This window comes from Eublepharis macularius, chromosome 3 (genome assembly GCF_028583425.1).
Source record: "Eublepharis macularius isolate TG4126 chromosome 3, MPM_Emac_v1.0, whole genome shotgun sequence".
Classification (NCBI taxonomy): Eukaryota; Metazoa; Chordata; class Lepidosauria; order Squamata; family Eublepharidae; genus Eublepharis; species Eublepharis macularius.
Window position 1 is genome coordinate 186319094 of NC_072792.1, and position 26553 is coordinate 186345646.

Here is a 26553-nt window from a genome sequence, read left to right on the forward strand (position 1 = left end):
AACTCCCTTCATCAGATACTAGCAACCTCGGATGCAACAATTTGATGAAAGGAGCTTTGACTCTCAAAATTTTAATCCCTGGACATCTTGCTGATCTTTAAGGTTCTACTGGACTCTAATCTTGCTCTTCTGTTGCCGAACAACACGGCAATCCACTTGAAACATTCCCCGGCTTGTGTCAACCAGGCCTCTTAGATATGGTGGTTAAAGTATCACAAAGGATGGGTTTTCCTGCCGTGACTCCTTTGGAAATGTACGTGAGAGTCAGGAATTCTGATCGGTGTTAGATTTATCGGAGGTGTGGTAATTGTTTGCTTCAGTGAGCATGCCGAAATGTGAATGTGTGATGTTACGATGGCAGCCGAGAGGCTGGTTTTCCCTTCCTACCCCTCCTCTACGGCCAGTTCCCTGTAGTCTAGTGGAATTTTCCTCCAGCCCCTTTTTGTTACACGTTTTAAGAAAACTCTGTTCTTTATTTGGGCCGGCTATGTTTTTAATAAACTTTTTTATCTTCACAAAGACCAACAAGCGGAAACTGAGCCCTTCGCATGGAAATCGCCGTCATTTGAACTCGCCCAGTGCCGTTCTCCATTAGACCATAATAAGCGAGTCCAGTCCTTGCCCCCCTCCCATTTGCCATGCGAACGGCCTGAATGAAGAAGCGAGTATTTATTTAGTTGCAACATTTTAATACTGTTTTTATTTTAGCCAAAGGGCTTTCCAAAGCAGCTTACAGATTAAAATCAAACCATAATACCCAAAAGCTAATTCAAATGACAGCTAAAATGCTGTAAAATATTTCATAAATCAGAAACCACGAAAAACAATCAGGCTATCGAAGATTATATTTCAATCCCGAGCGCTTGACAGAATAAAATACGTCTTTGCCTGCCTGTCAAAGAAGACAAGGGAGGAAGAAAGATCAGCCCGTTGGGGGAACTGATTCCCCAGCAAAAGGCTGTCATAGCTTTCCCTCAAGGGGAGGGGATTCTGGCCCCCAGGGCCAGAGGGGAAGCAGGGGGGCCTGGGACCCTGAAGGGCAGCTGGTCGTGGCCCCAACAGTGGCACAAGAGCAGACAATGAGCCAGCCAGCGCCGGGAGTCCCAGCATTGCCAGTCAGACCTGTAGCTGTGCTTTATCCCAGCTGCCCACCAGGAATTTTGCCAGTTAGGAAAAGTGTCAATCTGCATGCTGTTCCATCCACCTGAGATGATACTGAGCACAAGAACCTCAGTGGTGGGTCTCAAATAAAGTGGGAGGGCTCACACAGTATTCCCAGACACTTCAGACCCAGATCCTGGAGAGATTTAACTTAAAAGTCAAAGCCACTCCTTTAAGCTGTGCTCAGCGACGGGGGGGGGGGGGGCAGCCCGCGCAATCGTTAGATCCTGAGCTCATGTGCTCTCTCCTGCTCATTGCTGGTAAAAGATAGTTCGCTGAATCTGAGACTAAGAGCCATTTTCCAGACAGTCTTCAAGGGCCGCCCTGTGTGCAGCCCCATTACAGAAGTCTAACCTAGAAGTCTCAAGGCTTGATAGATTTGGGCTACCTTTTTCATACTCACTGAAGAAGGGTTTGGTGCTATTTCTGTGTATAATCTCTATTCTTTCTGCTTGTCTGATAGAGGCAATGCTTCAAATTATTGTTACTCCCCTCCACCTTCCCACCCCGGCCTTTTGCTGGCATGGCACAGTATGAACTTCAATAGGAAATTAATGCATCCTTTTATCTCAAGGATATAACTTCTCTCTAAAGGTGCACTGCCCTACTTCCTTCAATTCCTTCCTTTTGATGAGTCCAAGCCTTTTAATTTGTCTGTTTTAGCTTATTTCTACAGAGGAATTGCTACCAAGTTTTTATTTATTTGGATTATTTAGATTTTTATTATTTATTTATCTTGAAAACGTTTGCACCCCATCTTTCCACATGGTTCACGACGGCTGGAAAGCTCAAGACATTCTGCAAAGTCCCCTGTGAACTTGGGGTCTGAGGCAGTCTCAGGATGACTTCCAAACGAATAAATGAATGCAGGTTCTCACTTTTCCCTGTTGCTGGTTTCTTGCAGGTTGTTGGGGATAAAGTGCTGGAGGAAGAGATCAGCTTTCCGGTGAGTCGATAAACATCGTCCGTCTGTCAGATCCAGACACTGGGTTACAACCTGCTGACCTTTATAGGACAGGGAGTGCTGACTGACACAGGGGGAGGTGTTGAGGCTGGTGGGGATGTAGCATTCACCAGAACCTCAACCGTGACACGGGATGCCCCCAAGTCTCCTGTGCTCATTTGCACGGAGCCCCTGAGATGTTCAGGAGAAAGGCAGGTATATAAATATTCAAAACAAATAAAAAGGACATGGGAGGCTTCTTCCTGGCTTGTGTGCCCTGCTTTTTTTGAACTGGAGTAGACCCACCAAAGGGCTCAGAGCTCCCAAGTCTTGGACCAGCATGACTCAAACGTCAGGTTTTGTTTGGCCGCTGTCAAAAAACGCCACCACCAGTCCTCGCCTTCCAAGGTCACTTCTGTTTGTCTGCCAGATCAAGAAGGGATTTGGGGGGACAGGGTGCCAGCTTTGCAAACCGAAATGTTTCCGTGGAGAACAAACTAAAGACAGGATAGTCCTTGTCTGATAAAATGATCAGGAAAGACATCTCCTGTGATTCCTTTTTATAAGGCCCGTGCAAGCGAGATCAGATTATTTCGCCTGACAACATCGTGAAGGGTATCTCACCCTGATTCATCCTGCTCTCTCCTTAATGCTCTGGTTAACAATCAACCCTCGACCCTCATAATTTTGGACCGGGGTGTCTGGGACGCAGCTGCCCTCACTATGCAAGAACATAAGCAGAGCCCCGCTGCGTCAGACCAGGGAAGGTCCATCCAGCCCAGCATCCTGTGACTGGTGGTCAACCAGTGACTGTGCAGGGCCAACAACAGGGACTAAAGGCCGAAGTGTTCCCTGATATTGCCTCCTGGCACTAACAACAACAACAACAACAACATTCAATTTATATACTGCCGTTCAGGACAACTTAATGCCAACTCAGAGCGGTTTACAAAGTATGCCATTATTATCCTCACAACAAAACACCCTGTGAGGTGGGTGGGGCTGAGAGAGCTCTGAGAGAGCTGTGACTGGCCCAAGGTCGCCCAGCTGGCTTCCAGTGGAGGAGTGGGGAATCAAACCCGGCTCTTAACCGCTACACTAAACTGGCTCTCACTGAGTTTCAAAAGTTTGCTGCCTTTTGACTGTAGAGGTTCCCTGTAGTTATCATGGTTAGTGGATAAGGCCCACCTAAGGTTTGTTTCAAAATGTTTTTGAAAAGCCCAGAAAGTGCGAGAACTCCAGGGCCGCAGTTCAGCGGGAAGGTGCTCCTGACAAAGCCCGTTGAAAATGAACGGGATCGGTGCAATTGCCCGGTAGAGGTGGCATCGTGGCCTGCTCCAGAGGCAGGCAGTGTGGCGGGGCCTCCAGATGGCTTGATAGAGCGATCGATCTCCGCCAAGCGGATTGCGCCGGTAGATAATAGCGCCGTAATCGGTGACGGCCAGAAGGTTAAGTGATGTTTGTGTACGAGACTTTGCGTTGAGAGCGGAGGAGCGTCTGTCTCCTTGATTTATGTACAGTACATAATCTTCTCCTGCTAAAATATTCAACAGCCTTCAGAAGGTTTCAGTGCAGTTCTGCATGTCACGGTGATAAGGGTGTAGGATGCGGCGTGAATACCAAAATGCGCTGCATGAGGCACAGCTGAGCTCAAGCGGAATGAGGCTGTGTGCCGTTGCCGTAGCCGCATCATTAATAAGGACAAGGGGATCTCTCCTTTCCTGAAGAAGGGAGATCAGACTCACGAAAGCTCACACCCTGGAAATCTTGCTGCTCTCTAAGGAGCCACTAGACTCAAATCCTGCTGTCCTACTGCAGACCGACATGGCTACCCTCTTAAAACTTTCCCTTTCGTGTAATAGGCCTGTGTTTAGTCTCCAACTTAGTGAAGTTCTCCAGACAGAAATGTCATGAGGATTACTTATGTGGAGGAGGGAAAGAACCTTTTCTTAGTAAAACAAGGTCACTGAGAAAGCCGTGTTCCCTAGAACAGCCAGGACGAAATCATGAAGAGCTGCTGTTAGCATAGTGGTGAAGTGAGCGGGCTGCAAATCAACACTCTGCTGGTTTGACTCCCACCCGTGCCCTGATCTCAGCAGTGGCCTTGGATAAGCCACGTCTCTCAGCCCCAGCTCCCCAGCTGTATTGCAGGGATGATAATAACACTATACACTGCTCCGAGTGGAGCACTAATCTGTCCAGAAGAATGGTCTATAAGCACAGTTGTTATTGTTATGATTACCAGGGTAGCCAGCCATCCTGCCTCCTCCAACACCACCACCCTAAATGTCGTAGGATGCACCTAAGAGGATGTACTTAAGAGGAGATACGGAACCATTACATGGTTCCATGTTTCCCCAGGCAATGTTGAGACACCACAGTGCAAAGGCAATGCAACAGAATGTTACAGAGAGGGAGGGCAGAACTACACCCTTGTTAGCTGCCTGGGTTTGGTGGTAGATGTGAGTTGAAAGCAGGGTTACCAGTCCCTTGGTGGGAGTGGGGGATACCCCGCTACCAGCCTCTCCCCCCCTGCCACAACTCACCTGGCCGGCAGAGGGGAAAGCACAGGGAATGGCCCTAGGAGCTCTGAAGTGTGCGGAAGGTCCCCATGCTGTGCCAGGAATGGCATCATTCCCGGTGCACAAGGAAGAGCTCCAGAGCTCCGATAAGTGCCTCCCCTCGTGCCCCCCCATGACCCCCCATCTCTCAAGTTGGGTCCCGGGGGATCTGGCAACCCTAGTTGAAAGGGCCATCAAATTCAGTCCCACAATTGCTGGTTCAAGGCTGGCTCAATCATTATGCAAGCAAGACAGCAGCAGTTCTCGGCATGCGTGTGTGTTACGTGCCGTCAAGTCATTTCCGACCTATGGCGACCCTATGAAGGAAACGTTCTCTCTCCAACAGACCTACTCGGATCCTGCAAACCGGAGGACGTGGCTTCTTTCATTGAGTCCAGCCACCTCGTTTTAGGCCTTCCTCTTTTCCTGCTGCCTTCCACTTTTCCCAGCATTATTGACTTTTCCAGAGAATCTTGTCTTCTCATGATGTGACCAAAGTACGATAGCCTCAGTTTCTAGGGAGAATTCCGGCTTGATTTGATCTAGAACCCACTTATTTGTCTTTTGGGCTGTCCAGGATATCCGCAAATCTCTCCTCCAGCACCGCATTTCAAATGAATCCATTTTTTTCCTGTCCGCTTTCCTTACCGTCCAACTTTCACATCCGTACATGGCAATGAGGAATACCATAGTTTGGATTATCTTGACCTCGGCATGATTACTCCAAATTGACACTTACGGTGATCTTGGGCCTTTGCTCAAGTTCACCAAACAAGGCCTGGCTGCCAATTAATATTGAATTGCCCTGTCAGTGGACAAAAAGGGGGAGCCCAAGATTAGGGGTTCATTTACAGATGACGGAGGCATGGAGAGATCATTTTTAGGGATGTGATTCAATTCTTCGTCTGTCTAGTCGGCTACGGTTCCCCACAACTCTCCCTCTTGTCCCTGCAGCTAACGTTTGGCCGTCTGGGAAAGGTTGTGGAGGAGAAGAAATCCATCACTCTTCAAGATATCAGTGTGGTAAGTTAACAGTGGGGCTTCGCTTGATTTAACTTGTCTTTCTGTGAGCATGGAGGGGAAGAAGTGTTCCAGGAAATTGGGGGAATTATGTTCACTGTTGCCTCCTCTTGTTTGAAGTCGGAATGAGCAAGATATGAGCTTTGGCCTTAAACTGCTTAAATCAGGTCCAATTAGAATGGCTCCTTTTTGACTGTAAACATGAGCAGCTCTTCCAGGGATTCTTTATTTGGTTCAACTAGTAACCATCAAGAGGCCAGCTTGCATACAAATGGGAGGGGGGAAAGACGAAATGAGTTGTCTTAATTAAGCAAGCAAATATTATTTTACTTTCATTATGAAAATGGTGTGTGCCCCAACACTTCCAATGAACAGAAGGCACAAAGGTAAAAGGCCTTGGCTTATAGCTTTGTCATTTACAGGCAATTGTTTATTAAGACAAGAAATCAGTTCAGAAGTACTAGTTTATTCAGTGTCCAAATATCAAGGAAGTCTGACCTGTATCTTCCTATTCTGGTTTGCAAGCCAGGGTTCAAAATGCTTCGCCAGGAGTCTTAACTTAAATGTGTTGACTTAAATAAAAGAGGGGGGCTTTTGACTAGTCTAGGAGGCTACTAGTTATGTTCACTGGCGCTCTGAAGCCATGTTCTTTATGAGACATCCTCTCTGAGCACGGTGTCGTAATATTCCTGCACATGATACCTGGGTAATAGAGTTTTTTATAGAGCTTGGTACTTAGTGGCATGGAATTCTAAGTACCTCTTTCTTTCTTTTTTGTTAGTTTAAAATATTAGTATGCTGCGTTTCAACCCAAATAGGGTCCTCAAGTTCGCGAACACTAAAACATTAAAAAAATTAGAACAGGATTTTAAGCGATTTCAGTCTTTGCCAATTTGCATGTATATACCGTATTGCATGTTTAAAGAAATGTCTTTGAAACGGACTGTACGGAACTGCATGGTGTAATCTGCCTTGAGTCTCAGTGAGAAAGGAGGGCGACGCATAATGTAAATAAATAAATAAAAATAGTCTTGAAATAATTCAATAAAAACACACACAAATGCACAACACCCAGAATTGGGAAGGGGGCCCCAATAACAGTTATTGGGTGTGCATGTAAGTTGCCCTCAAGTCGCACCCAATTTCTGGCAGCCCCAGCAAGGGGCTTTCAAGGCAAGTGGGAAACAGAGGAGGTTTGCCAGTGCCTTCCTCTGCAGAGTCTTCCTTGGCGGTCTCCCATCCAAGTACCGACCCTGCTTAGCTTCTGAGATCTGATGAGATCAGGCTGTACCATGCCGCCTTCCCTCCAGCAGTTATTGGGAGTATGCCCAATGAAACAGGTCAGGTACCAGGGGTCAGGTAGCAATTTTCCCCAGGCCAGTTCAGCTAGCGATCTTGTCTGTGTTCTGGGCATGGAGAAGGGGTCATTGGGTGTGTGGGGAGGGGGTAGTTGTGAATTTCCTGCATTGGGCAGGGGGTTTGGACTAGATGACCCTCGAGGTCCCTTCCAACCCTATGATTGTATGCTTCTGAGTCTTCACCCGCTGGTGGAGGACAGCAGTAGAGGGGGACAGGCGAATCTCCCTTGGGAGGGAGTTCCAAAGTTTTGGCACCACGGCAATGGGATGCTTGAGGATTCAGCTCAGTGGATCCGTTCTGCCAGCTTTCAGAACTTTGCTGCAGTAAGCCTTTGACACTGCAAGAGGCTCTTTCCGTTCCACAAACGCTGCCTGCCACAGCCCTCCGGTGCAAGGAGACATCAACCCGTGCAAGAGGCTCACAGGGCCTCGTGCATGGTCGGAAGACTCCTTACACTGAAGGAAAGCACTAGAATGAGTAAAATGGGTCAGCCCCATGTTGCAGAGAGATGTTGACAAATGTGTGCTTTTGGTGTCAAGAGACTGGGCTTGGTGTGCTGGCAACCCCTGGTGGTAAAGAGCCAGCTGTGACCGAGGGCAGGTGGAAGGGGGGAGGTTTGCCAGCTTTGCACTTTTTTTTAAATGCTATGCAATTTAATCAAGCCCGATCCCAGCCTCTCCCACCAAGTGACGTGCTGTGGATCCTGAGGGGGTTATTTTGCCAGGGCTCTGGAGTAATCCATCACCGGTGTTTGAATCGACAAACAAGCAGGAGGGCTTGTTGAAGGGAAAGTAAGTTAAATATATTCTGGCTAGCAAGTAAATAGGAAGCTGTGTCTGACCAAGTAAATAGGAAGCTGTGTCTGACCACGGTGGGAGGGGGGCAGTCAGTAAGTGCTGATGGCCTCTTTTATTGTGTTTGGAGAAAGCCCGACATTAGGCAGGAGAACTTGGGCTTTCCAAACAGAGGGCTGTGGGTGCAGCCTCTGGCATCTTTAAAGGGTGCCTGGGAAGGCCCTTCTCTAAATGGGCCCCTGGAAGTGTCAAGTATGCCAGCGTACCTGCCAATATTGTGTTATGCATTTTGTGCTGACCATAACTGTATCCTGTATTTTGCATAACTTATCTGAGAGTGTGTAATCTGCTAACTTACAATTCACTGAGCCAGTGGGGGCTGTCTATTATCTATACAAGTATTTACTTTCACTGTTCTAGCAAGTGTCCTTGGAGGAGAGCTGCGAGCAGCGAACGATGCATCTTTTCCCAGAGACTGGGATAATTTCAGTCTGTACTCTGTCTAGCCTAAACTAATCAGTTCCCATGTAACTTCTTTGGGTTTTTGTGCCAGAATGTCAACAGACCCAAAGGGCAGGAAGGTTCCCTATAATTAGTAGTGTCCATTTTTGAATAGTCACTTCTGCCAATTGCTACCTTTGTGTGAACACCTTGAACTGCATGGATCTCTAATAAAATTGCTTCAACTGGAACATCTGTGTGTTAACTGTGGAGAACTTGAAGGGACCTAACTGCCAGGGACTGACGGGAAGGCTGTTGACAATCAGAGCCCCCAATACTCGTCTGTAGGATCCGGTAGTCCAACTTGGTATAGGGCCAAGTCATGTGTCAGTGGCGGGTCTTTATTCTCCTCACTTGAAAAAAATGCTCCCTCTTATATCTAAACGTCTCTCTGTTTTGCTCCTACCCCGGATGATCCCCTAGGATTTCTATATCTTAATTAGCAAAATGGCCAGGGTTAGGATGTATGGATAGACCAGATCTCATCAGATCTCAAAAGCCAAGCAGGGTCTCTCTTGGTTAGTAATTGGATGGGAGACCTCCAACGACGACCAAGGTTGCAGAGGCAGGCAATGGCCAACCACCTCTGATAGCCTCTTGCCATGAAATAGGATCACCATATGACAGCTCTTCCAGCACCAGGATGTATGGGCTAGGTGCAGAGATAGGGTTTTTTGTGGACCAAGGACTCTGAAAGAGGGGTGGGTGGGAATTACTGGCACCAAGCACCAGGGCAGACAGCGTGCTCATATTGTCCCCAAGTTGCAAACCAGTTTCTTCACTCTTGGCTGCACAGAATGTCCATCACAGGAAAATTCGGCCTCGTAAGCCAGGCTGATGAGAATTCTGGAGCTTATCCAGAGACAGACTGGATTGTAGCACTTCAGGTTGCCTTTCTCCCTCTCCACCCTAATGCTTATCTCTTATTTCTTCACTAGCAACAAAACCCATTGTAGCAAAAAATACAACGGGCTCTAAAAAGGGCCGGGAGGATGGGGTGGCCATTGCCCCCTCCCCAGCAACTCGATCTGGGGTGGGGGAAGGAGGGCAGGATGGCCCAGCTGGGCATTGAGAGGGGGGTGGCTCCAGCTCCTCCACCCAGCAGCCACCCAGATTGGGGTTGCTACAGGTGAGGAGCACACGAAGGGAGTGGCTCCAGCTCCTCTGCTCGACAGCTGCCCGGATTGGGGCCGCTGCTGCTGGAGAGTGCGCAAGGGGAGCGGCTCCAGCTCCTCCACCCGGCAGCAACTCCTTCCGGCCTCATTGGCCCATGGAGCGACTCCCCTCTTCTCCCACTAGGGGTGCTCTACTGCGCCTGCGCTGTGGAATCCCAGTGAGTCATCGGAAACCCGTTTACAGAATTATGTAGTAGGATTAGCATCAGTCCAATCCTATACAGAAGTAGATCTTTCTAAATCCAAAGGGCATGACTCTGCTTAGGATTGCAGTGTAAGTGTCCTTGAGAGCTAAGGAGAGGCTGTAGCTCACTGGTACAGTTTTTGCTTTGTGCATAGGAGGTCCCAGGTTCAATTCCTGGCATCTCCAATTGTAAGGATCGGGGAATCAGTACGGTCAAAGATTCACTGCCAAGGAGCGATGTGAATCCAAGGGCCATAAGACTTTTTTTAATGAGTTGGGACTTTTTAAAGGGACCGGACTCCATAAAAAAGTCTCATGTAGTTTGTTCCAAAGAGACAAGTGTAGAAGGTGTGTAGAGGGTATTTCCACAGGTTTGAAACAGAAACATAGATTGACGCTTAGAAAGATCGAGCTGGAAGGGAACCCAAGGATCATCTAGTCCAGCCCCCTGCACAATGCAGGAAATTCACAGCTCTCTCTCTCTCCCTCCCCCCACCTCCCCTAATGACACCTGCTCTTTGCCCAGAGGAAGGCAAAAAAACTCCAGGATCCCTCGCCCATCTGGAGGAAAATTCCTTCCTGACCCCGAAGTGGGGGTGGGCATTGTTCTGAGCATGTAAGAAAGGGCCATGACAGCCAAGCACCTTCTGAACAAATTAGCAAAACATTTCTTTACCTTATTAATAGGTCACCTTTCTGACTAAGACTCCGGGCAAATTACAAATTACAAAATTCAAAACCAGGGCAATCAGCCAGCAGAAGGCCTGTGGAATACAATGCAAAATGTGTGAAGTTTGTCGCAACGAGTGCATTAGACAGCCACACCTGTATAAGGGAGAGAGTAAAGGAGTTCATTGGGGTGGGGGCCCTGCCATGATAGTCCCTTCAAGCCTGCTCTGTTATTGTGAGAGACGGTGGAAGAGAATATTAGGGCAATTAACGAGTAGCAATAATGTGACTTATCGCAGCCTTCCTTGCCAGTTGGTGCTCATTGCACTGTGCATATTGCAATAAATTAACATGAAAATCCAATTAAAATAGACTTTTTAAAAACATGAGAAAAGATAGGAGAGGAAGGGAAAGATACACTAATGGGGAGACAAACTCTGGAACTCCTTAAAGCGCCGGAAAAAATAAGGAAGCAAGGAAGGCTAAAAGGAGACAGTGAAGAAGGTTGTCAGTCCCTGGCAGTTAGGTCCCTCAAGTTCTCCACAGTTAACACACAGGTGTTCCAGTTGAAGCAACTTTATTAGAGATCCATGCAGTTCAAGGTGTTCACACAAAGGTAGCAATTGGCAGAAGTGACTATTCAAAAATGGACACTACTAATTATAGGGAACCTTCCTGCCCTTTGGGTCCATTGACATTCTGGCGCAAAAACCCAAAGAAGTTACACGGGAACTGATTAGTTTAGGCTAGACAGAGTACAAACTGAAATTATCCCAGTCTCTGGGAAAAGGTGCATCGTTCGCTGCTCGCAGCTATTGGCAGAAGTGGCAATTGGCAGAAGTGACTATTCAAAAAAGGGCACTATTAATTATAGGGAAACCTCCTGCCCTTTTGGTCCGTTGACGTTCTGGTGTGAAAACCCCGAAGAGTTACATGGGAACGGATTAGTTTAGGCTAGACAGAGTACAGAATGAAATCATCCCAGACTCTGAAAAAAGATACATCAGTGAGCGTCCAAGGACACTTACCATAGAAGTGAAAGGAAATACTTTCAACAGATAACAGTCAGCCCCCACTGGCCCAGTACATTCCATGTTCGCAATTAACACACTCTCAGATGATTTATGCAGTATACAGAATACAACCTTAGCAAACAGTTATGATCAGCACAAAATGCAAAACACATTTATGGCAGGTATGCAGGAGTACATGACAAAGGTTCGCCAGTAAGGTCCATATTCCAGGGTTCACCACAATTAAGGCTTCCTTAGACCCAATAACAGGATCCCCCAGACTCTTGGCACATGGGGCAAAATTTCAGTAGCCTGAATTGAGAATGTTGCATTTCTCTGCCAAAGGGCACAACCTCATAAGGCATGAGAAGTCCATGATTGGAATGGGCATGATTGGCTGCACCCGAAGGAATTTCCCAAAATCTCGCAATGAATCAGGGTATCTTGAGTCCTGAACTTGGCAGGTATCAGAGGGTGAATTGCGGAAACCCACTGAGGTGCTCACAGAGTACTGGTTTAGACTACAGGGCCTAAGTTCAATTTCACTTGCAATTTGGCATCTCTCTTGACAGATCTCTAGTAGCACCAAAGTTTAAATCTAATGGTTATAACTGTTTTGCCATCTTCTGGGCACGGAGCAGGGGTCGCTGGGAGTGTGTGGGGGGAGGTAGTTATGAATTTCCTGCCTTGTGCAGGGGGTGGACTAGATGACCCTCGGGGGTCCCTTTTAACCCTATGATTCTATAACATGAATTTGCCCAGCTTGTAATACTCATTTCTATTATAAGGTGAGCTCCCTTAATTTACAATTATTACTTTTTGTAGTTTTAAAAATGAACTTTCACGTGCTGCTTTTGGGCTCGCGTGGTCGGCCTGCCACGACCACTAGATGGCGCTGGCTTTAACCCTTTGCTTGTTCTCAGTGAAACTGCCCTAATTATTGCTGAAATTGGCTTGGGCTTTTTGCAAAAGGGAATTGAATTTACAGAACAGTTCAATACGTCGGGTCCAGTCATCCAATCGAGGCTGGGAAAGTTGCGGTATCATGTAAATGTGACCTTTATAGAAGCAAATGGATGAGGGCTGGCAAGAGGAGGCCTTCGAAGAAGACTATTTGGAAAATAAACTTCCCTCCATAACAACAAACAGCACAATTAAAACATTTTCTGAACAAACCAATCATTTTAAGAGCCCTGCATGCCTTCCAAGGCACAACCTTCCCTGCAGAAGCAATTGATAAATGCAAATTAGAGGATCCTGGGCAATTTTATAAATTCCAACCTTTGTGGCTCTGGCAAGGCAGTTCCTTCTCCTACATTACAGTTCCTCTGATTGCTGCAGCTTTTTAGGCCTTTCTTTCCTCCCTTCCCTCCCTCCCTTTCTCTCTGCCTTCACTGACCTTGATCTCATTTGTTTACTCTGCTCTTTACAACAATAATAACCCACCCAATTCTGTTTGCAAGCCTGCGGGATAACATCACATTAGACCTAGCATCTTAAAATCGTTTTTAAAAATTCCCATGGTCATTGCCGCCATCAGGTGAAGCCACAGCGAGGGCAGATGAGGCCGAGGGCAGTGAGGGCAAAGAGGAAAAGAGCACACACAAGAATAGCATCAGAAGGGGATGAACATGTTGGCAACAAGTGGCAAAAATCCCTGTAAACTGGAGGTGCCTTTCAGCCCTTGAGAAAACAAACATGAGATTTAGCATGCAGTTTAGTTTTGGTTATTATTTAATTATCATATTTCTATTAGAGATCGGCATGAACAGAAAAAAAACGAATATGATGTTCATTGTTCATTGCCATCCACGAACAGGGACTCATGAACAGGGACTCACGAACAATCACGAACATGGCCCTATTCACGAACATGTTTGTGGTTGGCTGTTCGTGGGGAGCGGCAGGCTCTCCTCCAGCCATCATCCAAGTCAAGATCCCTACTGCACCACTCCCAGAAACCAGGCAAGGTACCAATAATAAATAATAACTTGGCCCCAGAGCCTGGCAGCAGCCCTGGAACTTGAAGGGGTAGATCTCTACCGCACCACTCCCAGAAACCTTACCTGAGCAGGCAGCAGGAAAAGTACCAGTAATAAATAATAGCTTGGCCTAGAGCCTGGCAGCAGCCCTGGAACTTGAAGGGGTAGATCTCTACCGCACCACTCCCAGAAACCTTACCTGAGCAGGCAGCAGGAAAAGTACCAATAATAAATAATAGCTTGGCCTAGAGCCTGACAGCAGCCCTGGAACTTGAAGAGGTAGATCCCTATCCCACCACACCCAAAGAAAATTCAAGCTCCAATGTACTCTCTCTATCAAAATGCCAACAGCAGTTGTCTCTCCACTGTCTGCAAAGTCAGAGCTGGGAGCCCCCCTCCCCCCTCGTCTTTGATCCCTTGTTGTAACAAATTTGGAGCTCCACGCTTGAAAGGAAGACCTGCCTATCAAGCTAAATTGGGCTTAGATTGGGGTTTCCAGGGCAACCGCAGGAGTTCAGACAGACAATCCCTGCCTGAGTTGCCAAGGGAATTGATTGCAGGTGCCAGAATGTCTGGCTTGATGAACAGCAATGAACAGCAATGAACGAGGCTTGCAATGACCACCTGTTCATTTAGAATGGGGCCTCACGAAATGCTTGTTCACGAACAGCTGATTGGGCTGTTCGTGGCTTTTTTTTTGTAGTATTGCTGTTCGTGCCCATCTCTAATTTATACCCCGCCCTCCCCATGAATGGGCTCAAGGGAAACTTTACACATTAAAATGATCAACAATCATCTAAAAAACAGTATTTAAAATTCAGTCCAGTACAATGCAAAAAACTAGATTGGTGCCATAAACAGTACAGGCTACATTCAATTATCTAAAAAACATGGATACAGCTGTGATGCAAGCCTGGGGCAGCCAGCGATGGAATACGTGGCAGGGACAGGCAGGGGACAATTCTCTGGCTCTCAACCAAAGGCCTGGTGGAACATCTCTGTTTTATAAGCCCTGTGGAATTGTAACAGGTCCCGCAGGGCCTGGATCTCGATTGGGAGCGCGTTCCACCTGGCCAGAAAGACCCTGGCCCTGGTTGAGGCCAGACAAATGTCCTGTGGGCCGAGGACCATCTAAAGCTGCTTATCTGCAGAGCGCAAGGCCCTGTGGGGGACAAAGTAGGAAAGGTGGTCCCACAGGTATGCAGGTTTTGAACACTACAACCAACAAGAACTACTTTGCCCACAGAAAATGTTATAGAAAGTATGAACAGCATTTCAAAAGACTGGTAAAAAGTTGTGTGACTGGACCCTTTCTAGTGGTACCATTTATGTTCTGTGTGTATGAACTCCCAAGATCCGTTTCTGCCATCTCCAATTTAAAAGATCTCAGAGGTAGGGAAAGAGTGCAGCCCGCCAGAGAGCCATGGCCACAGTAGACACTTCTGAGCTGTACAGTCCAAAGGCAGGGCCGGATCGAGGGGGGCAGGGGGGACAGTCTGCCCCCAGCTCCGCCAAAGAGGGGGCGCTGGGCGCAGCTGTCAGCCACCGGGAGCACGCCGGCAGCAGCATGGGCAGCTGAGCAGCTGCCCACACCATTCACTTGCCCTGTAGGACAGGGAGCACACGGCAAGCCGCCCGTCCCCTCAGCCGGGCAGGTGAATGGCCCGGAGAGCTAGGAGGCCGCTCACACCACTCACCTGCCCTGCTGAGGGGGTGGCCGGCTTGCCGTGTGCTCCCTGTCCTACTGGGCAAGTGAGTGGCACGGAGGGCTAGGAGGCCGCCCGCGCCATTCGCCTGCTCTGCAGGACAGGGTGCGTGCAGCAAGCTGGCTGCCCCCTCAGCGGAGAACGCGAGTGGCACGGGCGGCCTCCCAGCCGTCGATGCTGCCGATGCTCCGCTGGTGGCCCGCCCGCCCTGTGTGATGACATCACGAAGTGACGTCATCATGGAGCGCTGGGAACATTGTGTGTGCTGTGCATACACACGAGGGTGGCCGGACTTGGGTTGTCCCGGGCACCGGGAACCCTAGATCCGGCCCTGTCCAAAGGTTTGACTTTGGATAAGGCAGCTCCGCTTTGCCTCTTCTTTGATCCGTCCTCCAAGGAGACAGTGTTTCCTTCTGCAGATCTTGATGTGCCATCTTAAAATTTAATTTCCTTTCTGTTGAAACAGTTACACGTTACAGGTTAAAGTCCACATTTCAGATTCACAAACACGCAAAACCTTTTTCGCTCTTTGCTGGAAAACAGACGCCGTAGCTGTCCTTCTACATAATTAAGATGCAATATTAATCCGATACAGAATGTGACAAATCTAGTAGGCGCGGAGGACTTATTGGGCACAAGAGGGCTCTTTAATTGGGCAGAGAAGGCAGAACAAGAAATTATGCTAAAGCTGAGCAAAGCCCAATTAGAGGAAAGGAGCCATCGTGTTCAGCAGTCAACCAGCGAGACAAGATTCTGAGGCGAGGTGGCATTTTTTAGGGATGCCAGCATACAGGTGGAGATTTAGACATCCGCCAGCAGATGAAGCGCAGCCTGGGAGACGGGGTGGTGGGGTAGGATCACGCTGACGGCTTCTGGACCGCTGTGCTCCACCCTGAGCTAGTGTGGGCAGGAGGAGGAGGAGGGTAGCAAGCTGGAGAGGATTACCAGGAGCACTCCAGAGGGGATGGAGGATTAAGAAGGCGATGGAGTGAACGTCTGATTGAAGCAGGATTCTGGCTGAGGCCCACGAGACTTCGCCCTCGCGTGGCACCTGTGAAGCCGGCCTGCCACTTCTGCATAGCAGCTGCCCGGCAAAGTCTAACGGGAAAAGGGCTTTGGACACCAGCGTGGAATCAAGTCTTGCGCTACCCTGGAGAAAAGAAGTCTCTCGACATTTTAAGTTTGCAGGGGGACGGGAAAGCATTCCGTCACATGAGCCCCCGAGGCTTGCCAACTCCAGCTTGGGAAATTCCTGGAGATTTGGGAGGGGAGCCTGGGAAGGGTAGAATTTGGGAAGGGGTGGGAGCTCAGTAGGGTCCACCCTTCAAAGCTGCCATATTTCTCTTATTTTTCTTTCTCTATACATACATGGTGCTGGTGGAGAGTGCCTTCAAGTCATAGCTGACTTCAGGGCTTTTTTTCTGGGAAAAGAGGTGGTGGAACTCAGTGGGTTGCCAGCACAGGGGGCCCCGCCCCCTGATCTCCAGACAGAGGGCAATCTCAACTCCCCTCTGTCTGGAGATCAGGGGGCGGGGCCACCAGCCATGTGACCATTTTCAAGCAGGCCCGGAACTCCGTTCCACCGCGTTCCTGCTGAAAAAAAGCCCCAGCTGACTTAAGACCAGCCCTGGTGGGGTCTTCATGGCAAGAGACAAACAGAGGTGGTTTGCTATTGCCTGCCTCTGCAATCCTGGTCTTCATTGGAGGTCTCCCATCCATCTACTAACCAAGGCCGACTCTGCTTAGCTTCTGAGATCTGACGAGCTCAGGCTCACCTGGGCTATATAGGCCAGGGCATATACATATGCGTATACATCATATACATATATTAACAGACTAGGATACAGAAAAAAAAAGGAAGGGGGTAAAAATTTAGAAAGAGAATTTAAAATACACATTGCAAGGCCAATCCAAAATGTGATAAACATATAACATTTAAAATACGAATTTCAGGTATGCAGCATATTCACAATACTCAGGGATATTTTCTCTCTCAATCCTAATGAAACTTCCCACTAGACCAGCAGACATTTAATAAACTAAATAAGCAAGTTGGCTTGAAATCAAAAAATTATTTAACATTAACTATCAGACACTGAATATTTTGAAGTTAGCGTAACAATGATTTAATTCTTGAATACTTTTGAAACATTAACATGTCTATATGCAATAAGTGCTACAATCAAAAGAGGCGTACGATGCATTTAAAAGATTAAAGCGTCCATTTTTCTCCAGGGGTACTCATCTCTGTAGCCTAGAGGTCACTCACAAGTCGGGGAGAATGCTGGGAATCACCTGGAGGTTGGCAACCCCAGCGCCCCCCGTTGGCCATCTGAAGCAGTGCAGCCAGACTGCCTCTGGGAGGAGTCAGCCAGAGAGAGGACTCCGCCTCTGATTTTTCCCTTCTCTCTCCCTCGCTAGGAAGAGCACAAGCAGTTGAACAGCATGCTGGGCTTTGAAGTGACCGCCATGCTCTGCGTCCCAGTCATCAGCCGGGCCACCTCCCAGGTTGTGGCTTTGGCCTGCGCTTTCAATAAGCTCGGAGGAGAGAGGTGAGCCTTAGCGGGGCGGTGGGGGGGGGGTCAGTTCTGGTCACAAGAAGAACTGAAACAAGGAGCCGAACTATATGAGACGCCCAATCCCCAGCTTCATATATATAGTCTGCCTAATGAGGATTCATGATTTACATCTGCTAAAGTGGGCTCTGCTAGTTCCTGGAAGCTGATGCTAGAATAAAAACTTGCCAGGTTTCAAGGTGCAACAAGACTCCTGTTTTTGTTTTAAATATATTTTTATTTGATTTTTAAATATAACTATAACAAAGACTCCTGTTATGTAAGCAAGGCATGAATGCCACAGCGCTGTGTCCCCCCCCCCCCAGCTGTTTCTCCTTAGCACTTACGAGCCAAACTACACAAGATGCCTGACACATCTTCTTCACGTGTCAGGTCCTGCAGTGTTCCCTGGGTAATGTAGTCTTACAAAGCACAGCTGCTCCATGTGATTCTCCATCAGGGGAAAAGTGGTGGAGGGGATTCTCTCGCTTCCAACAAACCTCCACTCAGGTTTTCCTCTGGAAGCTCGGGAGCAAGGGTGTGTGTGTGGATGTAACAGGAGGCAGTAATTCCAGGGTGGCTTTTGCAAGAGGGAGAGGGAGAGGGAGAATCCACCCCACCGCTCTTCCCCCATAGAGTATCGCATGGAGCGGCTATTCTTTGTAAAACTATATTGCTCCCTGAAACTCTCCTCCAACAACGACAAACAAAGTTTATTAGCCAGAGGCCATCACATTCTTGAAATCAATTCAAAGTTCTCCTCCATAAATTGCACTTTCAGATAGGCTCAGGTAGGTACAGTAGAATTGTAATGAGCTTTTGCCCATGTCTGAAACTAAGCTTCTACTAGCCAAAAGAAAGATGTATCTTTTCTCTTGGAAAGCTTTCAGCAATTAGTTCTCAGACCTGTCAAACTGATAAGTTCTTTGAACCACCTGTTTATCAGTACATTTATTTATATAGGGTTCAATATTGCTTTGCGACTCTTTATCAAACACACAGACACCTATCTAGAGTTTATTTCACTTTATTGAAAATACACCCTAGTTTTTTAATGAAGCAAGTAATCAAAATATAAATGGTTATTAATATAAATCCTATAAAAACAGAACACAGAAAGGCAATAAGAAATAAGTTTGCTAACATTTCTTAATAAATTCCAAGTTTAACATAATCAAAGTTTCTATGAAATGCATAAGTTCTCACCTAAATTTTCTCAAGAGATTTCTTCCATCAGAGCTCTGCCATTCTATCGAGTTTACAATTTTATAAGTCATCATATGCAAATATTTAAGGTCTATTCACATGATAGCACAAACAAACGATAATTGGTCTGATGCTTCACTGAATATTCATAGTTTCTATTGTACAACCTTCCAATTAGTAAAAAATTACGTTATACTCAAACGTACAAAACAAAACTATAAATCTCTGAGAAGTGTCAGAAAAAGTTAAGTTAAGAGATCACCATTGGTTGAATCTCTGATAGAGGAACATTAATCTCGATAGAGTCCACTATTTTAATTAACTGTCAAAAGATTAAAGCACACCTGTTAGAATTACCTAACACACAGAAAAAACACACAGACGGTTCATGCAAAGTCTGAAAATTCATCTAGAATACAAGTGCTTGCCCTACTATTGCTCAGTATTGATTATTGTCATGTGCTTTTATCTATATTGGTGCAACAGAATGGTAGGCTTTGAGTCCAGTGGCACTTTAGAGACCAACCAGATTTTCAAGGTATAAGCTTTTGAGTGTCTAAACTCCCTTCTTCCGATACCTCCCTTGAGATCTTTGACTCTCAAAAGCTTACACCCTGCAAAGCTTGTTGGTCTCTGAGGTGCTACTGGACCCAAATCCTGCTGTTCTCCAGATAGGCAAGCATTTACCTTAAATAGCTGACCTTTCCATTTAATTATGCGTTTGCGGTATTTGATTTCAAAATGCAATATTTGACATGCTTTGGTAATTGATGTGCAATAAAAGCGTTCGGCATTCTGCAGTGTTTACAGACGTTCAACGCTGTTTAATACCTGGACGCAAAAAGCCTACCTGAGCTTGCCAGCGTAATCAACAAATGGAAAGGAAATGTTGAGGGAAACATTCACGTTCAATGTGTGAATTGAAAATCTGAATGATGGAACTGGGTGTGTGGATGTGGGGCGAATCTCAAGTGCTTGTGAAAATGTTTCTACTCTGTCACAGAAGAAGAGTCTGAAAAGGAGTTTAGACTGAGTTGGGCACTGTACCACTTTGGAAGGGACAGAAGGGACAAGATGGAATTAGCTCAGTGGTAGAGCCCTGTTTTGCTTGCAAAACTTCCTATGTTCGGTGAAAGGCCTTGGGAAGCTGGTCCAAATAGACAACTTTGCTCATGGACCTTCATAAAGGCATTGCAGATGTTGACCACGTGAAGCTGCCTTATTTCAAGTCAGCATGTAGCAAACAACAAGGCAAATCTCGGTGCAGACAAGCAAAAGAAGTGGAAACCCACCCAGGAAACTAGAAAGTATTTCTATATATTGTTTTTTTTTTATTATAAATTTTTTTATTTTCATAACTACAAAACACTACACCAGACTATCACAAGGAAAGGGGAGAGGGAAGGGACAAATGGGGGTGGAAAAAGAAAAGGGGGGGGGAATGAACTACAAACACTAAACACTACACTTCAATGTTTCCCTTCATACTGTCATAATACAAAAATAGCTCCATAGAATAATGATGGAGTGGTTAATCATACAGAGAATAAACATTTCAAATTCTGATTAAACTTTCCTCCCCCTTCTAGGTCCCGGACGCAATTCTCTCTGTGCAACCGCTGTTGCGGTGCTCTCCTCCTCCTCCTCCCCCCCCTCCGGCTCCTCCTTTTCTTCGTTCTCGGTGCAGCAGAGTTCTGGGTTTTTATTCTCAAAATCCTTTAGTTGATCTTCTGATAATATCTTATAGGCCTGATCTTTATATCTGAACCATATTCCTTCCGGGAATAACCATTTGTACTTTATTCCATGGTCCCTCAGAAGAGCTGCAAACTTTTTATATTTAAAACGCCGTTTCCGGACTAGAAATGGAACGTCCTTCAAGATCTTGACTTTCAAACCCATAAAGTCCAAATCCGCATTGTATGAGTTATATAGGATGGTGTCCCGAATCTTTTTAGATGAAAAGTCAATAATGATCTCACGAGGCAACTGTCGCTTTGTTGCATATTTTGAAGAAGCCCGACGGACCTCCAAAATGGCGCTTTTAACCTCTTCTTTAGTCGTCCTCGCGGGTGTCGCCAGTAGTTCCGAGACCAAATCCCACAGATCCTCATTTTCCTCCTCTTTCACGTTTTGGAGACGCAAAATTGTCTGCGTTCGTTCCACCTGTAGCCCGATCAGCTGGTTCTCCACCAACTTCAGCTCCTTTTTTGTAGCCTTCACAAGTGACGCACTTTCCAGAGCAGACTTTTCTGCCCCCCCCGCTGCTGCCTTAATGGTTTTCACCTCGCTTTCAATTAAGCCCACCCTTTGATCAGTTTCGTTCAGCTTGTCAACAAAGGGTTTTATGGCTTCCACCACCGCCCTGCGCACCAACTCTTCGAGCGACTCCCCCTTCAAAGTAGCCGAGATTGACTTACCGAGAGCGGGACTTTGCTTCCTTGCTGCCATTTTGGGGGGGGGGGGCGCCAACAAAATTCTGGAACTCAACGAAGGGGAAGAGCGAGTCTTCTTCAGATCAACCTCTCCTTCACAAACGCTTGTAAAACAGAAGGGATTCGCTTGTTTACAGGCTTCCGCCTGTTTCTTTTACTTGCCGTTTCTCGTTGCCCGGCGGCACTCGAGGCGCCGCGCACATCTGCCGGCCTCCATAGGGACAAACGGGCAATTCCCCCCCCGCATTGATTTCGGGGAGTTCTTCCCGCCGCGTCCCGGACCCTGCCTCCCTCCCTGGGAGTCCTGGGGGCTAATCCTTGCGGATCAGCCGCCCGGTCAGGGTGCCCGGTCGTTTCCTCCCGGACCAGCCGAGAGGAGCGTCCGGCATGGCTGAGAAAACGAAACCGAATTATATATTGTGATAGTATGTGATGAAACCAAAATGATCATGAATGTATCAAACATTCATACAGTCATACAGAAAGTGTATTCATACAGTCTTGATAATATCTAAACATAATACATTCAAAAGTGTACAAATTTAAAAGTTTGTACACAGACTCAATGTCCCATTTTCCCCCATCTGGCTACATACTACCTACTCTTTCTCCAGGTGTCAGGCAGAGAAAGCCATTTCTCAGCACCTTTCCATGGATTGAACCAGAAACTTCAGCATGCAAACCAGGGGGGTGCCACTGAGTCACTCTTTCCTTGCACCTTTAAGACTAACCAACTTTATTGTAGCATAAGCTTTCGAGAATCACAGCTCTCTTCGTCAGATGCATGTGAACGGAGAACTGTGATTCTCGAAAGCTTATGCTACAATAAAGTTGGTTAGTCTTAAAGGTGCTACTGGACTGCTAGTTCAAAAGTGGAATCATAGTTCAAAAGTGGAATCAGCTGCCTAGGGAGTTGTGGTGAGCTCCCCTTCACTGGCAGTTTTCAAGAAGAGGCTGGATGAATACTTGTCAGAGATGCTTTAGGCTGATCCTGCACAGGGCAGGGGGTTGGGCTAGAAGGTCTGTATGGCCCCCTTCCAACTCTATGATTCTATGATTCTATGACTCTTTTTGATTTTGCTACTACAGACTAACACGGCTAACTCCTCTGCACTCTTCCCTTGAAATCCCTACCGCTTCATCACTCACACAGGGACTACTGAGCATGTGGACATTTTTCAGACCTCCGGACACATGCCTGCAGACTGTCTTCACTGTGGATTCCCTGGCATGTCTGAATTGGCTCCCAGCTTCACCCCGGAGAGCTGCCTTGCGTGTTAGCCGCAGGGCCCCTGCTTTCTGTGCTGTCCCGCCAGTCCCTGGCTGCAGAATTCACGCATTGTTCCCACCTCTCCTCCCTGCAGTTACACCGAAGACGATGAGCACCGGATCCAGCACTGCTTCTGCTACACCTCCACGGTGCTGACCAGCACTCTGGCCTTCCAGAAGGAGCAGAAGCTCAAGTGCGAGTGTCAGGTAAGCGGCGCATGCGTAAGCCCCTATGCACGCATTCCCTGCAGTTCCTTCTCCTGCGGGGGCCTCGAGAAGTGGGGCAGAAGCCAGGCATTTTCCAGGCCTATCCATGTTAGAGATGTTAATGGTCAGATGTCCTGGGAACTGTAATTCTGTGCAGGGCGGAGGCAAGCTAGGAGTCTCCATCAGAGATTTACAGCGTTTCATTTGCTCATTTTTTAAAGATTCCCAAGGGAAGGCCTTTGAAAGGGGGCATAAAAGCAATATACATTTCTCGGGGCCAAATGTCTGACTTCTAGATCGTCTTCAAAAGAGCCTGTAAACCTCCGTTTCAGAGGGAGGATCCAGAAGGCAGTGGGGGAAAGGCTCGCTTTAAAGGCCAAAGAACTCCCCTTTGGGTCAGGGAGCCCCCAGAGGGAGCGGCAGAGCTGGCCAGCACACAGTTTCTTTCTTTCTTTCTTTCTTTCTTTCTTTCTTTCTTTCTTTCTTTCTTTCTTTCTTTCTTGTTTGTTTGTTTCAACTTTCTATTCCGCCCTCCCTGTGAGCGGGCTCAGGGCGGATAACAACATATTAAGATGCTCTTGAAACGGGAGGGTAACCTCTGGGGCTGGGGAGAGATGTGTTCAAATCCCCATTCTGCCGTGAACTCACTGGATGACCTTGGGCCGCTGACTCTCTCAGTTTAGCCTGCTTCGCAGGGTTGTTGTGAAGATAAATGCAGGGGAGGAGGGAGCCTGAGCTTAGGGTTGCCAACTCTGGATTGGGACATTCCTGGAGATTTGTGGGAGGAACCTGGGGAGGACAGGGTTTGGGGAGGGAATGGACTTCAGTGGGGTATAATGCCATACCGTCCGTTCTCCAAAGCAGCCATTTTCCTGCAGGGGAACAGACGTCTGTAGTCTGGAGATCAGTTATAATTCGGGGAGATCTCCAGTCCATATCTCTGACTCTACCGGAGTTCTTGGATGAAGGATGGGAAATGTTATAATGTAGCAAAATCAAAAAGAGTCCAGTAGCACCTTTAAGACTAACCAACTTTATTGTAGCATAAGCTTTTGAGAATCACAGTTCTCTTCGTCAGATGCAAGTTATAATGTAATCATTCTTGGCCTCTTTCATCAATTTTTGCTCCATTACAACAACAGTTGTTTTCCATTGCCCCAGAAGTTCGGACCAGGACCAAGGGACTGAAATTAAATCAGAGTTCTCGGCTAAACATTAGGAAGAACTTCCTGACAGTGAGAGTGGTCCCTAAGTGGAACAGGCTTCCTCAGGAGGTGGTGGCCTCTCCTTCCTTGGACGTTTTTAAGCAGAGGCTAGATGGCCATCAGACAGCAATGCTGATTCTGTAAATCTGGGCAGATCGTGAGAGGGAGGGCAGAAGGGCTACATCAGTGCTTAGTTCTCGTGGCCCCTTCTTACATGCCCAGGGTAATGCCAACCTTGGGATCAAGTAGCAATGTTCCCCAAGCTAGTTTGGCCAGGGATCCTGGAGGTGTTTTGCCATCTTCTGGGCATGGAGCAAGGGTCACTGGGTGTGTGTGTGGGGTGGGGGAGGTATTTGTGAATTTCCTGCGTTGTGCAGGGGGTGGGACTAGATGACCCTAGAGATCCCTTCCAGCCCTAGGATTCTATGATTCTAAGAACAAAATAGGAATTCTCTCGCGCTTTTCTGGCAGAGATGGGAGTGAGGTGTTTGTATCTTCAGAAGACACCTGCTCCTGGCTTCCTGAGTTCTTCAGAGACTGACCAGGACTTGTCATTTGTGCTTTTAAAGTTTATTAAAGCTCGGTTAACATGGTTAAGTGTATTAAACAATTTTTAAAACCTGTTAGGCTGCTTGCAGTTGGGCGCCTGCCATTTGGCATGGGTATGCAGTGCCCCCTCTAAGCCTCTCCCCCTCTCCCACACAGTCTCTGGATAGAATTCTCGCTGGCGGGATTTCAACTTGGTTGGACTTCCCAAGGTCATCTGGGGATGATATCAGAGACGCCTGCAGGAAGATTCTTGTGTTTGGACAACAGCCCACAATGCATAGTCTCTGGATCCCTGGTTCAGTCCCCCAGCTGTGCATGCGTACACACAGACACATGCAACCCTTCCGGCCCAGGCAGTACCAAATGCAGGTCACAGATTGCTTCCAAGTGACGGAATTGGGGAGGCAAGGACAGCTAGTCTTGTGTAGAAGGCAAATAGGATTACTTGTCCAAGTGAATGTATGCCATGCAGCCGTCCCGTCCCTGTTCCCTCATCCCCCCCCGCATTTTGTATTCCAGCTAGCTGGAAGAAATTATGCTGTCATATTTCAGCGAAAGGATTAGATGGAAGCCCTGAGCAGAGATTTCATCCTTTCTCCATCTTTTGCTAATTCAAAATAATATTTTAAAAGTCTTTGTTGCTCAAAGACATTTCCAAAATGTTTGCAGACTAGAGGAAGGGTATGGTGGGTGGGTGGGATAGCAACAAGGGGTTGTGGGCTTGCAGCATTCAGCACCTCCTGGGATGTTGAGGGATGAGAGAGGGATGGGTGAGGGATGGGTGGAAGGAGTCAGTGGATTGGGGAGGTGGTAGAAGGAGTGGAGTTGTGGCTGGAGAGGGTTAGGAAAGGCATGGTTCAAAAAGAAAAGACAGGAGAGGTTGGTGAAGAAGATTTTGCAAGTTTGGAATGCAACTTGCCAAAAGGCACAAAGATTAGAGTCAGAGGACCAAACAGGGATGCTCAAAGTTAACTCTGGTGGAAAGAGCATGCTGGCTTTTTGAGCAATTTAGTTGGGAAGCAAAGCTCACTGTGGGAGATTTTTAAAACTAAGCAACTTTATTGTAGCATAAGGTTTCAAGAACCACAGCTCTCTTCTGATGATGCCTCTGATGGAGAGAGCTGTGGTTCTCGAAACCTTATGCTACAATAAAGCTGCTTAAAGGTGCTACTGGACTCTTTATTAATGTGCAACTACAGAGCAACGTGGCTAACTCCACTGCATCTGCAGGAGATTTGGCACTCTTCCCTGGACATTTTCACGAAGGACTTCACAGAGGTATCATGCTGAACTTGGTAGGTTGGAAGGCAGGCTCCCACTTCGGGGCGGCAGTGCCTGCGGAACTCTTGCCTCCTTCTTTCAGCCAGCCAGTGGCCACCCGCTGGAACACTCGGCTTGCTCTGGAACTCCAGTCGTGGGCTCAGAGCACCCTCCTGTGGCACCCGCAGGCACTGCAGAGCAAGAAAACCAGGCGGGATTCTATTAAGAATTCTGGGGAGTCAGCCGTGTTAGTCTGTAGTAGCAAAATCAAAAAGAGTCCAGTAGCACCTTTAAGACTAACCAATTTTATTGTAGCATAAGCTTTCGAGAATCAAGTTCTCTTTATCAGATGCATGATACAAACTGGTCAAATACAGAAGAGGAGGAGGGAGAGGGGAGAGAAGGGGACATATATCAGAAGGGGACAAGATGCAATTAGCGGGGAGGCAACCAAAACATTCCTTTTCTAGTAAATGTAAACATCTCCTTTTGGTGTGGAGTCAGTTTGCCGATGCATCTGGCAGGGAGAGCTGTGGTTATCGAAGGCTTATACTACATAGGAATTGGATGCTTTTACTGCTGCAAACTAACACGGCAAACTGACTCCACACCAAAAGGAGATGTTTACATTTACTAGCAAAGGAATGTTTTGGTTGCCTCCCCGCTAATTGCATCTTGTCCCCTTCAGATATAGGCCCCCTCTCTCCCCTCTCCCTCCTCCTCTTCTGTATTTGACCAGTTTGTATCATGCATCTGATGAAGAGAACTTGATTCTCGAAAGCTTATGCTACAATAAAAT

The 26553-nt window shown here is 47.3% G+C and overlaps 1 protein-coding gene across 2 annotated transcripts in view; it reads left to right on the plus strand.

Moving 5' to 3' along the window:
* The window catches only part of PDE2A (phosphodiesterase 2A), a 334282-nt gene that overhangs the window by 280546 nt on the left and 27183 nt on the right, over positions 1 to 26553 (plus strand). For both annotated transcript variants that reach the window (XM_054974872.1, XM_054974873.1), the window contains 4 exons: positions 2066 to 2107; positions 5620 to 5688; positions 17490 to 17620; positions 22629 to 22740. In XM_054974872.1, the coding sequence (XP_054830847.1) occupies positions 2066 to 2107; positions 5620 to 5688; positions 17490 to 17620; positions 22629 to 22740 (354 nt within the window). The remainder of the gene's footprint in view (positions 1 to 2065; positions 2108 to 5619; positions 5689 to 17489; positions 17621 to 22628; positions 22741 to 26553) is intronic.